The 17,372-nt window shown below is 42.9% G+C and overlaps 2 protein-coding genes across 3 annotated transcripts; both read right to left on the bottom strand.

Annotated features, from left to right (window-relative positions):
• Window positions 1-1,370: 1,370 nt before the first annotated feature.
• Window positions 1,371-11,063, bottom strand: dpysl2a (dihydropyrimidinase like 2a). Its single transcript, XM_019255375.2, has 14 exons — window positions 10,740-11,063; window positions 7,663-7,751; window positions 7,321-7,505; window positions 7,011-7,175; window positions 6,733-6,794; window positions 6,541-6,621; window positions 6,387-6,455; window positions 6,177-6,297; window positions 5,221-5,377; window positions 4,891-5,032; window positions 4,611-4,781; window positions 4,342-4,521; window positions 4,041-4,230; window positions 1,371-3,159 (listed from the first exon to the last, which is right to left on the bottom strand). Exons 1-14 carry the CDS (start codon window positions 10,779-10,781, stop codon window positions 3,068-3,070), a joined length of 1,746 nt encoding a protein of 581 aa, XP_019110920.1. The 5' UTR covers window positions 10,782-11,063; the 3' UTR covers window positions 1,371-3,067.
• A 1,703-nt stretch (window positions 11,064-12,766) lies between these two features.
• On the bottom strand, window positions 12,767-17,315 carry bnip3la (BCL2 interacting protein 3 like a). Of its 2 annotated transcripts, none has more exons than XM_019275926.2 (6): window positions 17,184-17,315; window positions 15,874-16,144; window positions 15,704-15,776; window positions 15,504-15,610; window positions 15,259-15,408; window positions 12,767-14,427 (listed from the first exon to the last, which is right to left on the bottom strand). In XM_019275926.2, the coding sequence occupies exons 1-6, from the start codon at window positions 17,263-17,265 to the stop codon at window positions 14,379-14,381; spliced, it is 732 nt and encodes a 243-aa protein (XP_019131471.2). In that variant the 5' UTR covers window positions 17,266-17,315; the 3' UTR covers window positions 12,767-14,378. The 2 variants fall into 2 exon arrangements, with proteins under 2 accessions (XP_019131471.2, XP_019131470.2); XM_019275925.2 differs by having other exon boundaries at window positions 15,704-15,785; window positions 17,184-17,313.
• Between the last annotated feature and the right edge of the window lie 57 nt (window positions 17,316-17,372).

Below are 17,372 nucleotides of genomic sequence, written 5' to 3'. Positions count from 1 at the left end.
TGTTTCCAAAATTGCATCTACGTCTGAAAAAGTTATTTAATCTCAGAAGTTAAACTACTGCACACAAGATGACTCCTTCACTGAAAAGTGTGTGTGGAGGTGTGTGTGTGCGCACAGAGAAACTTTCCCCCCTTCAACAGACGGATGTGAAAACAACCTTGAGGTGTCAAAACCTCTGCACATGCATCATTCTGCACAGTGGAGCTGAAACCTTCACCTGAAAAGTGAAGTAACAACAAACAAAATGTTTTTGTGCGATAAGAACTATAACAATGCATCATGTTATAAGGTCAGCTTCTGAATTCTTCAGCCTTAAAATCAGATTTAGTTTCATTTCCATGCAACTTTTCTTTCTTGTTCATATTACGGTAATGTAGCATGCACTTATTCATTAATCTGTGCTATGTCTTATGTAAGTTCAGTCAGTACAACTACCTCAGAGCTGATTTTAGTTATTTTAATGTCCTGCATCATGTGCTGTCCAGCCCGTGGAGGCTGTAAGACACTAAACACAAGTTCTCTGTCTTAGCTGCCATGCATTTTCTTTAAATCTCCTCATTGAGGAGCCAATAAATCAGGCTTCTTCTGCTGGATCTTTAGTAGTTTTGATAGATAGCTGTATATTTATTTACCCCAAGAAGGCCCCTCATGTCTCAGCTCTGGATAGCGTTACTGTCAGGGTTATCTTTAAAGGTCCATACTCCTGCGGCATGAAATAAAATTTAGCTACAATTTGATTTGACTCAGTACAGACCCTCAGTAAATGTATTTTCCACCTCTGCTTTTAATCATTGCACAGGTCAGCTGAACATTTTAGTTCAGTTTTATAACTAGGTTCAGGAAGAAGGACCACACCTTGAACTCATCCCACGAGCACAGCTTCTCCGTTCACTCCCTCTCCCTACTCCCCAGAACCCTCTTTTTCTTTTTTTCTCCTCTTTTCTCCACCTCTCTCCTTCTTCTCTCTTTCGTGCAAATACAGGAATGACAGGGGCTTTAATATGTGGAGAGACGAAGAGTCTCAACTCCCTCCTGGTTCCCAACTATCTCCCTGCTGACGCCGGACGAAATCCGAACTCCTCCATCAATCAACTGATTTCTCCTCTTGCCTCTCGACCCTCATCCCTTCTACAGCCCACCATCTCAGTTTACCTTTGCCCATAACGTGCAATAAACCTGCCTAAAATTAAATCCGTATTGACGTGGTCTTTGTCTGTGAGTTAAAGTTTCATCTGACCCATCAATGGGCTTGGTTCTGCTCGAGGTTTCTGCCTGTTGAAAGGAAGTTTTTCCTCACCACTAACAAGAAGTGTAAACTCTATATGGTTAATGTGTTTATGTAATAACAAAAAAAAAGAGCCAGTACAAGCTTCATTTTGTATTATTTTAATCCACTGAAGTCAACACAGATAGGGTCAAATGCTGACAGGACTGATGATTACCCTCCCCGAAAAACCCTGGTGTCCTACAAAACATACATGACCGAGAGAGTATCACACTTGCTGGGAGAGGGGCAACAACAGTGCTCAACATCACAACTCAATAACCATTACCAAGAAACGCCCCCGAATGTAAATCACTTCACATTATAGCTTGGCATACAAAACCTACACTTGACAAGGCAATGAGGAAGAAATAATCCAGTGTTTGATTTTTTTTTTTTACAGTACGGCCGGAAACGTACGGCCGTATCTGGTGTTGACAGGGTTGGGCAGGAAGAAGGTGTAAGAGAAGAAATACTGGATATCTGGTAATTCATTCACAACACTAACACCAAGAACAGTGGACACATCATCAGCACGCTGTGAGGGGGGGGTTTCGTATACATACTGAAGCATTTTTCATCAGGTCTCAAAGATCACGGTTCACCTTCTTTAAAGAGCCTTCATAGATACAGTGTGCTATCAATATCTTACAGAACAGGCAGGCAAGTAGTTCAAGTCAACAAATATCCTAAAACATACAGACGTTTCCAATACAAAGAAAAAGTTGCAAGCTCACATACATTTTCGATACCTTTTGGATTGTTACGAGTGCAAAACAAACTCTTTCGAAACTGGATAAATGGTGACTCGAGTCGGGGGCTGAGCTAACGTGACAGCTGTGTGGAGGTGGACATCATCTGCACATATACAGCAAAGGTCATATAGCACCAGGTGCAGAGAGGTTGTCGGCAAATCTCCGGCTAAATCTAGCATCTGTCTGTATCCTGAACAATATACACCGGTCTGATTATTAGAAGCTTGCTGACCTGACAACCTCGTAACAAAGATGAAAATAAAATGAAGGAATGAGGGAAAAGGTTTGTGTTTCTCAGACAAAAATGGAACGTGCCAGCAAATTCTCCCCCACTCATGTATTCAGGGTGAAGTTGAGTGAGTGGTTAGAGCCTTAAATACCCTTTCTTTTCCTTTCAGTGCAGTTAACGCTTTCCAAAACGACATAAAAAAACAAAAAAGGTGCAACTCTAACACAAAAGGAAGACCATGTGAAGTGTTCAGCCGCACACAGAAATCAAATCAGCTGTTACGCGACGCAGAAACAGTCAAATCTTTTTTGTGTTTAGAGTTTTCTGCGCGGCAGAGATGTTACAACATGTTTGTACTAAAAGCAGCAATCTTACGTTCAACCGAAGGTGGCTCTGTGACAGCAGCACATTCTGATCTGGGAACAGCGCGTGATCAAGAACAAAATATATAAACACCTGAAGTTTCTAAAAAAGGCGAGAGGACGACTAAATACAGCTCAAACATATACAGAGAAAATATACAAAAAAAATGTAAACAAATGAATTTAAAAACTCGTCACTCTTCACTTGATCCTTCCTCGACGGTGAAATTTGGCAGGAAACACGAAACATTTATTATTTTTTTGTTGCATGAAGTGACGGCGTGTGAATGAGAATGGATGGGGTGCTTTTTTGGACGGTGGGGACGATGCAGTGGGAGAGTCAGACAGAGGTGACCAGATGTGATGTGAAGTGACGTGACGGTGGTAAAGAGTGGCCCTCTGGTCCCGTGCTGGCCTGCACCCCCACCACCCCTTCATGCTCGGTGGAGAAAGGAGCTTAGCCGAGGCTGGTGATGTTTGCTTTTCCACCAGGGGGAGCCACGATACGTTGAGTGTTGCGGCGAGGGACATTGTCATCGATTTGGGCACCTGAAAGATGAAGGCACAATATTAACCCCTTCCACTCCACGCAGACGTCGTTTTTTCAGAGGCTTGTGGGTCCCTTGACCTCTCACCTCTAGATATCTGAATAAAAATGCGTTATTTGGAAACCCACGAGTGTTCACTTTACAAATATGTCCACTTTATGCTAATCCCATGCAGTATAAATGTTTGTATTTGAATATTTCTGCATACTGGGGTCCCTAAGCAGCATTGTAATTGCACAGATTGGGTCTGACTGGATAGCTGAGACTCTTGTGGATTCAACGAGCCCAGTTGTATTCATGAGTGATGATGTTTCTAGTCCCCATAGTAGCCATTTCATTGTCGTGAGGCCATTTTTTGAAACTTGACCTCGCTGTATAAAATGACTTCCAGCATAATCACATCCTCATGCAACTGTACGACCACAAACCAGAGGCCGAGAGCTTTCAGAGGACGGATGGTTTTACTATTACGATGCTTCTACTACTACAGGTTTCTGAGCAGTATCCAGAAGAGAAGCGCTCCCCGTCCAATCAGCGGAAAATGCAATGCTCCACCAAATGTTCCTCAGCGTCTTGGTGTCTTAATGTAATATTTTGGACGGACTTTTGAACATTTCATGTGGTTTTATTTTGCATTAAATCGGTGTAACAAATGGCATCAACCCCAAACTTCTGACTAGAAAAGCTGCTGAGCTGCATCGCAAATTAATCTTCAGGTTTTCAGCTTTCAGATGATGTAAACCACTTCTACGTGATAGATATGGTTCACCTTCTGTTCTCCTAAATATCCCTTAAAAAAAGACAATATTTATAGGAGGAGTGGATTAGAAGAGGTTAACTTCATTGCTGACTGCCAGGAATAAAATGTGTGCTTTCACTCACCAGACAGACTGAAGCCAGACTGGTGAAGGTTGCGCACCGGCTGCTGAGTAAGCTGCTGTTGTTGCTGCTGCTGCTGCTTGGCAGGGGAAGTCTTCACTGATGACACTGTGGACATCACCTTAGGAGTCACGGTCACCTCACACACCGGCCCATCGTACTGGCCCCTGGGGACTCCTCGCAAGTCTGTGAGCTAAACGCAAAGGCACGATCCTCCGATCAGACGACGAGCTGTGTAACTCAGCAGCTACCCTTTAGTGTAAGATTTAACTTTAAAGTGAGGCTGCCTGCGAGTAGAACTCACCCTGCTGCGAGCCTTTATCCTCTTGTACACATGGTCAGAGAAGGGTTTGCGGCTGATGTAGCGCCCGCAGCCCTCCATGGTGTGAAGGCTGCCCTCCTCCAAGACGATCTTGCCCTGGCTGATCACGACCACAGGACCTCCACGCACTTCTGTGCCCTCAAAGATGTTGTACTCCACAGCCTGGGAGAAGAAGAGCTTCGATCAGGACACAATTAAACACGACGCAGAGTCGAGCGAATGCAAAGAGTCGAGACGGGTAATCATCTGACCGCGTTGTGGCTCTTGGCTGAGATGATCTTGGTGATATCTGGGTCCCACAACACGAGGTCGGCATCAGAACCCACGGCGATGCGGCCCTTGCGGGGGAACAGGTTGAAGGTCTTGGCTGCGTTTGTGCTGGTCACCGCCACAAACTGGTTCTCGTCCATCTTGCCGGTCACCTTTTGGGACAGGACAACAGATCACACTAGCATCTAAACACGCACATGGTTTAACAAGGTCGTCTGCTTCATGATGGGAATGTTTAAAAGTGGGTCAGTTCAAGCGTACCACACATTTGTCCCAGATTATAGACATCCTCTCCTCTGTGCCGTTGGTACCCTCTGGGATTAGGGTGAAGTTATCTTTGCCTATGGCACGCTGAGAAGTCTGGAAAGTGCAGTGAGCACTACCAGTCACCTGCAAGTCCCCGCTAGATGAGAAAGAAAGCAAGAAAACACTTCATATGTGCAATAAGAGACATCTTTGACCAATTACTCATGACAAAATTGCGACATTTGTTATTCTAGCGCATGCAAATGTTACAAAGGGGATTTCAGAATAAATGTGGCACACAGTAGCAACGCGTCAAATTGTGCTCCAGCTATCCTTAGGTCCTACCATGACAGCAGAGAGTTGAGGTAGTCGGGGGTGGTGGGATCAGGACTGAGTGGTGGAGAAGTGACAAAGGCTGCAGCCTTGGCCCAGTTCTTGCTCCAGTAATGGGTGCCGTCTGTGCCCAAGCTGGCTGATATGGGCTCTCCGTAAACCACAGCACCTACACGAGCGGACAGGACGACATTAGCATGAAAAGAAAAATCCATCTGTGCACTCGACAGCTTCCAGTGTCGCCCAGTGCTGACAATTGTGCTACTACAGCGCCTCTCAAACGTTTCACATCGTGTTCCCCCTCAGAAAATATTCAGCGCTCCAAGTAGCACCGTCATGACAGATGTGTAAAACAGCAGCGTAAGACAGTCGACAGTTTACACAGGAGGCAGGTTTGTTCTTAAAAAGATTTATTGTTGACTGTTGTTGAATCCTGAACAGAACCGGAGAGGTACCGCTGAGCTGCACATCTCTTCCTAATATTTCATGTTTAGAGCCACGACTGCAGCGTTTTTCATTCATTCATTCATTCATTCATTCATATCTCATACACTATCATGCTGTCACATTGTGGCTTGTGACTAATCGTGGACGTCTAGGCATGCTACGTGCATGAATGTTACTATGTAACGGACTGATATTAAAACAAAATACTACAGAAAATGCAATATTTTGAATTATATCCCAGCGATCTTCATTAGTTATGTTGTAGTATTTTGATATATGGTATAATTGGCTTTTAAATTAATTGATTTTAAAAAATATTATTAAATATTTAGATTCCTCCACATACCACAGACGTTTGCGAAGCGGCGTGCTACTATAACGCATAAAGGCGGTTTGCAGGTCGGGTCGGGTTCTGGTGGTTGGTTAATGAATACTTTTGTGGGTCAGGGAGTCGGGACAGTGCGACTCTTAATCACTATAACCATTTTCTCTTATTTATTGGGGTAAAATATCATTCTTACCCCTTTTCCTGGCGAGGGCAATGACATCAGCAGCGCTCTTGCTCATCACCTTGGTGATGTAGAGGGGACAGTTGGTCTGATTGGCTATGGTGACAGAGCGATTAACAGCCTCGGCCTCCACCTGCAGACACACAAAGTGCAAAAATCAGCAGCCTGGTTTCAGTTCCAGCTTTTGGCTACAGTTACGGAGAAACCGTCCCTCCTTCTTACCTCCTCTGGGCGGCTCAGCACGTGACCTTCAGGGCCAGTGATCCCCAGCTCGAGAATACGTCTCTGCTCCTGAAGAAGAAGCCACACCAAGAACATTATGATCCAAAATTGAAAGAACAGCTGAGACTTGACCAACATTTAGTGGTTCTGTTACCTCTGCGATGATGTCTCCATTCTCAGCATGCACCTGTGCAATGGCTCCAAGGTCTCTGATGACACTGAACACCTCATAGATCTGAAGGAAAACAGTACATACTGCTCAGCTCATAGGGCACATGGAAGACAGCATCAAACACATATGCTATGACACACAGCGCAGTAGAGCGTGCAGAGCCACAGAGCATACCTGAGAGTCAGAAAGTTGGAAAACATCCTTATAGGCCAAATAGACCAGGAAAGAGTTGACACCTGAAGATAGAAAACTTATGAGAGAAACCAGCCAAAGGCGGAATAAAGAGAGCAAAAGAGGGAAAACCCAGAGCGAAGGAGAAAAGTAAAATCAAAAGAATAAAAATTACAAAGCAGAAACATTCAGTTACTGTTTTATGGTCTGTGCAATGTGGCCCCCACAATAACGGACATTAGAATTTCTGTAAAAATGGCAGTAAGCCGAGTGCTGTGTACCATGATCCTTCACGAGGGCCTCCATCTCTTCTTGGGTGCCTTTGTTCCAGTCGGTGATGTCCACATGCAGAGAATAGTCGCAGCACGACTTGCTATCAGCCCACTCCCTCCACTGTTTGAAAGCTGCAACCAAGCTGGCGCCAGGCTCCGGCACCACGTGGTCGACTGTTGAACACCGACAAACAAAACGTTAGGAGTCCACAAGCAGACCGCATGATTAAATTATATGCTTGACAACATGCACATGTGCAGCGTTATGATCCTCGCAACAGGGGAAAACTGGTTGAAAACACGCTGATGTAACACGTACTGATCATAGTCGTCCCCCCTGCCAGGGCCGCCCTGGTGCCCTGGTAAAAGTCATCCGCTGCCACCATGCCTCGGTCGGGCATCTGGAAACGGGTGTGCACGTCGATACCCCCAGGCATCACCATTCTCCCGTGAGCTTCTATGATCTTAACTCCCCCGGGAACAATGAGGTTGTCTCCTATTTGCCTGAAGGAGACGAATAAGAGGAAAAACACAGAGACAAAAACTCAAAAATCAAGGTAAAGGTGTGTCTCCTCGTAGATATCATGACATATTTTCTGTCATGCATGTATTTATTGTAAATCCACAAAAGTAGCTCTGTTAATTTTCAAATTGAACTTACTTGATGACCCCATCCTCCATGTAAATATCAGCCAAGAATGACTGATCATCATTCACTATCTTGGCTCCTTTGATGAGGAGACGGTCGCTCTGAAAGGAGGAGACGGGATTTCACATCAACAATAATAACCCTTAAAAAAATCATCTCTGTTAATCCCTAAAAGTAAATTTCATCCTGTGGAAACGCAGATCAGAGCACATCATTCAAAGGGAGGCGGCGATTCTTGAAATTCCCGAAAAACCCCCTTGAGTAGGAGCGCAAACTGTTGAGTGGCACAATTAACTCGACCTGTACGAGATGAAAGGAGAGCGCACTGGGCTGGCCTACTTCTCCTAAAGGCTTCCCGGGGGTCTCTGAGGACAGCAAGGAGAGCTAATGAAGACAAAAGTGGTTTACTGCAAACCTCACAGCAGGAAACACTCGGGACGGAGTGGGTGGACACGGGACAGCGGGGACGCATTAGGTAGAGAAGTCGTGGCTGTATTGACATGATCTGCCAGGCCATTACCCCCCTTATACTGGAAGTGGGTCACACAACCTATGTGCTCTCTGTGCCCGAGTGGTCAGCGGCGAGCGCACTGGGATTGTCAAATACCTCGGGTCAAAACGGCTTTCACTGTGCATTGCTGTAGTCCTTCTTGATTTATCTATCAGGTACACCAAGCTGATAGTACAGACAACATAAAGTCGAATCACAAACATTCTAACCTTCATGACGGGACGATTCATTGCATCTGAATAAAACATTATTTCCAAGTTGTATAGTTATTTAACGTGACTAGGTGTCTGTCATATCATATCGTTTACAATAACACCATTATAATTTGAACATGATTTTCTGTCCTGGCTTATCCTCATCAGGGTCGTGAGGGGTTGGAGACGATCCCAGCTGGCATTGGGTGATAGGCGGCGTGGCCAAGTCGCCAGTTTAATGGAAATATTCTGATGTAATCACATCAGATCGAGAACGAGCAAAACTAACACCACCATCAGCTTCACGGTGGAGCGATTTGATATGTGAAAAGAAGAAAACTGTGACAATATATTGTTATTTTCTCCCCTAAACGTGACCCAAAAAATGTTTAACACGCAAACTGGCTGCAACTACTTATTTTCAATATTGAGTAATCTACGGGTAATTTCCTAGATTAATAAATTGATTATTTGGTTGATAAAATCTCAGTAACTAGTTAAAAATGTCCATCCCAGTTTCTCAAAGTCCAAGTTAATCTCTTTAAAAAGGACTAGTGTGTTTCAGTGAAGACTTAGTGGCATCTAGCAGTATAGTTGCGGATTGCAACCCCATCACCTCACAAGTCCTCGCCAGCATGAAGGAGAAACATGAACGGCCCGGTGTAGAGCCAGTGCTTAGTTTGTCATGGCCAACCCTGTGACTCATTCTAAGGTTACAAAATTTGTAATCTAGTTATATATTCCATCTCTGACATATTCTGTAAAAGCCACCCAAAAATATTCAGTTTAATGAGTTTAATATTTGAGAGACTAAAACGTTATTTTCTGCCTTTTTTGCATTCAAAATGACTTTAATATAATACTTCTTATTGACTGATTAGTCGACTAATTGTTGCAGCTCCAATCCTGTTTAAAATGTTCAATAAAACAACAATGTTAATGAATGACTACTGTCTTTTTAAATGTGTGAGTGTATAGATAAATTGCCTGTGTCTAGACATGACTGGACAAATTAATACGATGAAGGAGAGCTGATATGTTTCCCCCTCTTTGAACACATCCAGGTCCTGTTGTTCTGTCGTTCGGGGTCAAAGCCTGTGCGCTCGATGTGTGTGTTGTTAAAAGCTCTGCAGAGTGAAACTATCCGCTTCAATCCAAACTCACAAAGTGCTGTCTGACTCTGTGTGTGTGTGTGTGTGTCTGCTGCAGAGGGTTACCGCTGTCTGGGATGTTGTGTCTGGGATGTCGGGTGTTTATAACCCCGACCTGACAACTGACCCCTGTTATAAAAATTAGGATTATACTGGGGTGCAGATGTTTTAACTCATATAGATAGTGTTTGTGTATCCTGTCTTTTGTATGTCTCGCATACCTCCCTTAGTTGGCCTCTGATTTGCTGAGGCTGGCAGGGAGAGACAATTATAAATTAGTAGTACAAGGACAGGAGAGACAGGCTAGGGGAGGACCATGTGGATATAAAATATAGGGCTCATTCCTGAGCAGTAAACCAACTAAAGGAATGTTATGACGTTATCTGTATCAGTAGGGAGGTGTCCGAGACAGCCCATTGTATAAGAACCTATTGATAGAGCTCCTCAAGGAGCTCTTTCTCTGTAAACCCTTTTTGTGTGTTGCACTGTTAAACGCTCCTTCTTGTACAAGAATAATAAATTCAACTTAAACTTTGATACTTTGAATCCCAGTCCTCTTTATTCAAGGGTTCTTCTTTAAAAATTCTCGTAACAACCCTGAGTCAGTACATTTCACCTAAAGTTGCCTATATGCTTCATCTCTCCGGCTGTAAACGCTGCATGATGATGAAAGCTTCAGAGGGGGGAAAAGGGGGTTTGGACGGGTGCTGTCCACAATGACCTACTTTACAAAAGAGGGTTTTTACTTCTTTTAACTACCACAACATCCAAAAAACATGCTGTAAAAGCTCCACCATGAAACACAGGGTAAATAAACTAAAAGATACAAAAAGAATAAGAAAGAGATGGAGGATGAAGTGGCTGCCAGATGATGGAGGATGGAGGATGGAGGGTGGAGGATGGAGGGTGGAGGATGGAGATGACAGTTAACTACACCCTGCAAAGCTGAGGGATACAAAAATACAGATAATGAACTCTCAAACTGCAAAACAGACAGGCTGGTGATCATTATTCACCCCTCTGCTGTGTGTGTGTGTGTGTGTGTGTGTGTGTGTGTGTGTGTGGAGCTGTCAGTGTCAATGAATGGAAAAGCTAAGCTAAGCTAAGCTAAGCTAAGCTAATCCTGAAGCTAACCGTTAACAAAAACACCATTTAAAAAAAAAGGAGGTTTTGTTCTATATATAATATATTTATATATATTATTTTACACGCATTTTTTTAAACGATACTCACTGTAATTCGTGGGATATTCTTCTTTCCTTGGTAACCAGACATTTTTGAGGAGCCTCTTCTCTTTGGCCAACGGTCGGTTAGCTTCCGATGAACGGATGAACGGATGCTGCTGCTGCTGCTGCTCGGTAACCGGCCAGTCGACGCCCCTTTAGTCCGTTAGCTCGTCTAATACAAGTGTGAAATGTTAAACTTCCAAACGAGCAAACGAGCGGTTATATATCTTCGTCCTGACGGTCCTTTTCCTCCAAGAAGAAGAAGAAGAAAAAAAAAGGTCTCCGAGGACCAGACGAGGAACCTTTTTTTTTTTTTTTTTTTTAAAGACAACGGCCACAAAGAGGAACCGCGCATGCGCACTGCCCCGCCCTGCTCAGCTTCAGCTCCATGTTTCTTTTTTTGATGATGTGCTGTCATCAGCATCAGCACCAGAGAGCAGGAAACAGGCTGAGCATCCCCTGTTCACTGTGTCACATCAACAGGTTTACTAATTAATACAGTTCTGCAGCTCTGATCCTGTTTAAAATGTTCAATAAAACAACAATGTTAATGAATGACTACTGTCTTTTTTAATGTGTGTATAGTTGCGGATTGCAACCCCATCACCTCACAAGTCCTCACCAGCATGAAGGAGAATGAAAAACATGAATGGCCCGGTGTAGAGCCAGTGCTTAGTTTGTCATGGCCAACCCTGTGTTACAAAATTTGTAATATAGGTATATATTCCATCTCTGACATATTCTGTAAAAGCCACCCAAAAATATTCAGTTTAATGACAGGAATATTTGAGAGACTAAAAGGTTATTTTCTGCCTTTTTTGCATTCAAAATGACTTTAATATAATACTTCATATTGACTGATTAGTCGACTAATTGTTGCAGCCCTAATCCTGTTTAAAATGTTCAAAAAACCAACAATGTTAATGAATGACTACTGTCTTTTTTAATGTGTGAGTGTGTAGATAAATTGCCTGTGTCTAGACATGACTGGACAAATTAATACGATGAAGGAGAGCTGATATCTTTCCCCCTCTTTGAACACATCCAGGTCCTGTTGTTGTCGTTTGGGTCGAAGCCTGTGCGCTCGGTGTCAACAGGTCACTAATTAATACAGTTCTGCACACTTCTTTACACTGTTTATACCTTTCCATATTGCTATATTTACACACGTTAATATCAAAATATTTGCTCTGTATCTCTTGTTTATTGTGTTGTTTACACAGAACCACTAATGCATTGCACAGTTGTAAGCATTGGATGTGCTTGTGGACTTGAAGACATCGTTGTGTGATTCTGGTCGATCACCTGCAGTGAGCTGCTATCTCAGTGTATCCAGCATAGTTAGAGCAGGGAAGCTACAGCTTCTTCACAGCCGTACTTCTTTTTCTCTCTCTTTACACTTGTATATATTTCATATTTCATGTTTGTTTTTGTTTTTTTGCTTGTTTTGCATCAGAGATATGAGAGAAACTTCAATTCTCTGTATGTCCTGTATGTTGGGGAGAAATTGCTGAAGTCAAAGGTCAATGGTGAGGTCAGGAGGGAAGAAAGTGTTCAGGAGCCTCTGAATTTCAATTTAACGTGAACATATTATCTGTTCTTCATAGCTGAAAGGACCATGTGCAAATCTCAAAAAGAAGATGCTTTGTAGGGCATCAGCATTTGCCTCAACTCAGCCTTAAACCCAAACTGAGGAGCTGCTCAGTAACCCAGTGTGGATGAACTGGGCAGCTCCAGATGTGTGCGTGTGTGTGTGAGAGAGAGAGAGAGAATAAACAAATCAGTTCCTTTCCTGGATAGCTTCACAACTTAGTAAGTAACTTAGCATTTATTTAGGATCATATTATGTTAACAAGCTGTAGATAGGTTATTACAGAAGTTAAGAGATATTAAGTTGGAAGAAGAGTTTAATTCTTACTTATATTCAAAGGGAAGAAGGTGCATTAAAAGATGAACTATATGCCTCTTTGCTCTGTATTTAGATTTTACGATGCTCTCTGCTGCTCACTAAATCAGCTGTGCAGAAGCCCACAATGATGATATGTGCATTTTATTAGGTATTATGACTTAAATAATGCATTGAGATCTTTGGAGCTTTATTCACACCCTTTGTATTTATATCTCAGCCACTGTATACAGTACAAACTTTATTCAAATTCCAAAATGCTCTGTATTGCACACTGATCAACTGTACATAAGCCTGTTATGATGACAGTTAGTATGAGTTATAGAATGCATTAAAGCCTGAATGCGAGTTGAGTGCTTTAAAACCAGCGCAGCCAACACTGTACATTATGGTCATGTGACTCTGTAATGTCATTTACAAACACTGACAGAAGAATCATCCAGTCGTCCGATTGGCATCAATATACAGGAATCACATGCATTTTCTTCAGTAAATGCTCCTCTGGTTTCTCTGGAAGTTCTACACACACTATACACTGTTTATTGAATCATATTATGTGAAATGATTGCACAGTGTATCCTAGATAAAAGTCAGATAAAACTCTTAAATGAGGCCCCTGGAAATAGCTTCCACTGTGGTGGATTGTGCCACTGACGCGTCAGCATTTAACGACAGCAAAAACACATTACGTACAACGCCACAATGCTTATATAATAACAATGATATAATATGCATTAATATCAAATTATACAATGTCAAAAAGGGTGTACGTGGGGCAGATCACAGCTTATTTTTCACATCTACATCTTTAAATACCTAAACATATCATAAAATAAACAAAAACAGTCTAAAGATAAATCACCAATGTGCAGTGGTGAAAGATACAAATTTGGCACTTTGCCGTTGCTGCTATGTTATGTTAAAGAAGACGATATGTAGGCAAAAAGAAATCAAAATAGCATATAGCCTGGTGAATTGCCATCCAGCCTAGTTTCATCTATCATAGGTACTCAAACCACCACTTTGTAAAAGTTTTGCAGCTACATACTAGATTAATGTTTAAGCTTTTCCAACCTTCATAAAAACAAAGCGTTTCAGAGAAACCCCTCGGGAGCCAACGTGACACTGTAACTTAGATTCTTAAAAAAAAAAGAAAAGAAAAGTGGAATTTAAAAACAAATCCCACCGTGCAGCATTGTTTGTTCCCCCCCGCCCCAATAACTGCACCTTGAATGTTTAGCTAAAAAAATTAAGGCGATAAAAGTCCTTTCTGTTCCCAGAGCCAATTCGATTTGTTTGTCTTGTAGATAATGGCAAATATTTTTGGTTTGTATACTCTGCTTCCGCAGCTTTAGAGAAGGCCAGATTTCTCATGACATAACATTGAAAAAAGTAGAGAAACTTCAACCCCGAAGCCACCAGACATTAAATCCTTGCTGTATATTACCGAGCTGAACAGAACATTTTCCAGCTCTAACAGGGTGTGTTATCTACTGGATTCAAGTTGGTGACAGCTGCTGGGTACAATGTTGTCCTGTGTCAAAAATGTGATGGAATGCAACCACATTACATCATGTGTAAAACTCTGTATAACTACATCTACAATGTGAAAGGATTTAATGCGGATTGTTAAGAGAAAACGTGGCGTACGATAAGATGCAGAGAGACAGCTTGACTACAGGAGGATGGTTCAGGAGACTTAGAGACAGGAGAACATCCAGGCACTGCTTCATCTTCTATTCAGTAAGAGCTGGTGGAGGCTGTGGCAATTCTCTTCCCAATGTACACCCTAAAAAAAAAAGATAATGCATGAAATCAAACCAGATAAAAGAAATAACATAACGTGTATGAACATTTTGGAAAAAGTGAAAAATGGCAATGTTGACACAGATGATGTAGCAGTGACACAAAGCTTTTAAACCGTAACGATTGATTTTATTAACATCCAGGCCAGTTCTCTCTGGAATGTAATAGGTGAACGTGAAAGGACAAAAATAGACAAAAACACACAATAAAAGGTCAAAGATGAATTTGTCTTATAGTATCGTTTTCATGAATTCTTTCGGCCATGATAACGTTGAGGGGAAATGTGATACTGTGACAGCCCTAGTGAAGAAACCGACTAAAGCGAGGCTTCATTTCACAAACAGAGTTGACCTGCCTGTAAAATGCTCATTTTAAGTAAGGGTGGAAACACCAGTAACATCCTGAAACATCTTTTCATTTCATATGCTGCTTCCCAGCTGATATTTACCGAGGGTAAATATCCTGTGTTGTAATAACATTACAGCGTGTGCATGTTTATGGCTCCTCCTGCAGTCGCTGGTTCTACCCTATTCCTGAACCTTCAGCGTGCAGAGAAAACATTCACTGATCAGTTGTAGAGTGTGCCATAGAGCTGCTAAAATGATTTTTTATACATGAAGCCCACGTCTGAGCAGACAGCCTTTAGAAACATAAATTGCAGTCATCTTGGACACCAAAATAGCAACTGACAATGACACAGCCCATGTTGTTGCAGCCCATCACTAATACACCAAACTGGCACAGGAGAGAAACCGATTGAGAAAATTCATCTTTTATCAAAACCAAGCCGAGCATTATGTCCCTGCACACTTACCCGAGTCCAAGAGCGAGGATGTGTGAGATGAGTAAGGAAGGGATGAAGACTTTGAGGAATTCAGCAGAGAAGATGCCACCTTTCTTCATGACGCCACTCTTTCTCATACTGAGGGATACTGAACGTCGAGGGTGCCTGAAGTGGAACTCCCTGAGATAGATAATCAATCAGCCGATTAATCCTAAATTATTTAAATATCCTGAACGGCTATTAGTGAATGATTCTGGAGGTGAGAGTTTGCGTACTTTGGTGGAATGTTTTCCGGTCTGCTGGACCAATCAGCGACCCAGTCTACTTCTTTGTTGAGCAGGATGTCATCGTCTCTGTCCTGCTCTTGACTGTCTTCGTCTGACTGCAAAATGTGCAGGTAAAGCAGTTAGATTTTAAGTTTAAATGAACACTAGAAAAAGGCTTGAACTTAAATTAAACTCAGTTGTTTGTTTACCTGACTACCTCTTGGGCTCGGCATCTCCACATCAAAAGTTATCTGACCCTCGTCCTGATCTGGACTCGGTGGCCTGTGAGGACTGAGGAGTTAACATACTGGAATGAAAATCCTGTAACATTAAACACTAGTATGAGCTTTAAATAGCATACAGTGGTCTTTATTTCTACCTATCACAGGAGGAGCTACTCGGGCTGGATTCATGCTGTGCATCCAGGAGGATCTTCTCCATGTCTCCATTGTGGATTGAGGAGGATGACGGCACATGCTCGAGCCCTCCATTCAGGGTTTCATCACTCTCAGGCACCACATCCAAGGTCTGCTGAGTTTCACTCGGGCCAGCATTGGCGTTTATTTGGTCTGCAGCGGGTGCCATTAGCGGGTTGGTCTGCACACCTTGTGCCCCCCTGTTTCCATTTAGCTCCAGCTCTACCCAAGAGCCTTGGCAACATAAAGGTCAAGTGAAAGGAGGGAAGGAAGGAAGGAAATGGAAATTACACCACATAGAAACACACCCTCTGTCTCCTTTTTAATCCAAACAGCTGACCTACATTTGCTTGCACCACTGACACGGTGCATTCAAACGAACTGGCAGTGCGCTGCATCCGTTATAGCACGCATTTCTTTGTGCCACTGCCCCACAAACAGCTTGCACTTTTTTTTTTTTTTTGCACACAGGCGGTGGTTATGTAATCTCTTTGGTGAGCACAGAATATAAACCTTATAATAGACGCGCACACCCTTTTTTGTGCAGAAAATAACATTTCGACGATGCACGTTTGCACAAACCCAAATGCACGTTTGCAGACGAGTTGCTCATCAATGCAGCTCTCATGAGACGGATTGCATAACTGTGGAGCGCAGTGAGAGACAGTTTGCCCAGACATGTCGCTGTTCCAGCTGTGAGGTTGTCACATACACAGTTTTTCAGCCCCTAAGCTTTCAAGCTGTTTGCAGATTCAAGCATGAACTCAACTTTTACTTGGTTTTAATCTTTAGTCTGCAGTGACTTGAGCTAATATCCTATTATTGTCTTCTAATCTAATGCATATTTACTTAAAACTGTTGCCTGTCGAATAGAATTGCAACCCGGCTACACAGTGAGTGAGAGAAACGCGGCCCTATTATTATTATATATTTTTTTAAATATCGGATTTAAAAAACAACATTTATTTCGCCTTTTGTCCCTAAACTTGTTTTCATTTTGGCTAGAGCCCGCCCAACGCCCGACTCGTGCACCTGATTGGCTGCCAAACCTCATCAATCAAACGTTAATCACAACGCGATTGGCTAAGCCGGGCCGTGACGTCAAACATCACCCCCCCCCCTCCGCCCTTCCCAGGAGAAGAGGAAACGCCGTACCAGATGTAACTTTTACAATAAAATCCGAATATTTCCACGAACACGCACACTCGCTGTGGACAGCCAGAGTACAGTTCGTGACCGTGAAACGCTGGGGGAGAGTGTCCGCCGTACGTACCGTGCAGCCCGGGCTCTTCGTTATTGTTCCGTGGAGCAGCAGCGGTGGACATGTTGACTCCAGCCCCAGCATTCATCAACATGACACGCAGACAAACCGCGGTGTGCGCATGCGCCGCGTTTGTCCACCAGATAAGAGGCAGACTGCAGACTCCAGATCAGTGATGATGAGCAGTCTGTGTTTTAGTTT

This window comes from Larimichthys crocea, chromosome III (assembly GCF_000972845.2).
Source record: "Larimichthys crocea isolate SSNF chromosome III, L_crocea_2.0, whole genome shotgun sequence".
Lineage (NCBI taxonomy): Eukaryota > Metazoa > Chordata > Actinopteri > Sciaenidae > Larimichthys > Larimichthys crocea.
The sequence above is the reverse complement of the archived record's forward strand: the minus strand, read 5'-3'. Positions and strand labels throughout refer to the sequence as shown.

Coding starts and splice junctions, on each gene's coding strand:
- dpysl2a (XM_019255375.2), bottom strand. CDS start 10,781: ATGTCTGGTTACCAAGGAAAGAAGAATATCCCACGAATTACA. Junction 7,752..10,739: donor AGAATATCCCACGAATTACA/GTGAGTATCGTT, acceptor TCCTCCTTTCAG/AGCGACCGTCTCCTCATCAA. Junction 4,782..4,890: donor TAATCTGGGACAAATGTGTG/GTACGCTTGAAC, acceptor CTGTCCCAAAAG/GTGACCGGCAAGATGGACGA.
- bnip3la (XM_019275925.2), bottom strand. CDS start 17,265: ATGTTGATGAATGCTGGGGCTGGAGTCAACATGTCCACCGCTGCTGCT. Junction 16,145..17,183: donor CGAAGAGCCCGGGCTGCACG/GTACGTACGGCG, acceptor TATGTTGCCAAG/GCTCTTGGGTAGAGCTGGAG. Junction 14,428..15,258: donor ATCCTCGCTCTTGGACTCGG/GTAAGTGTGCAG, acceptor TTTTTTTTTTAG/GGTGTACATTGGGAAGAGAA.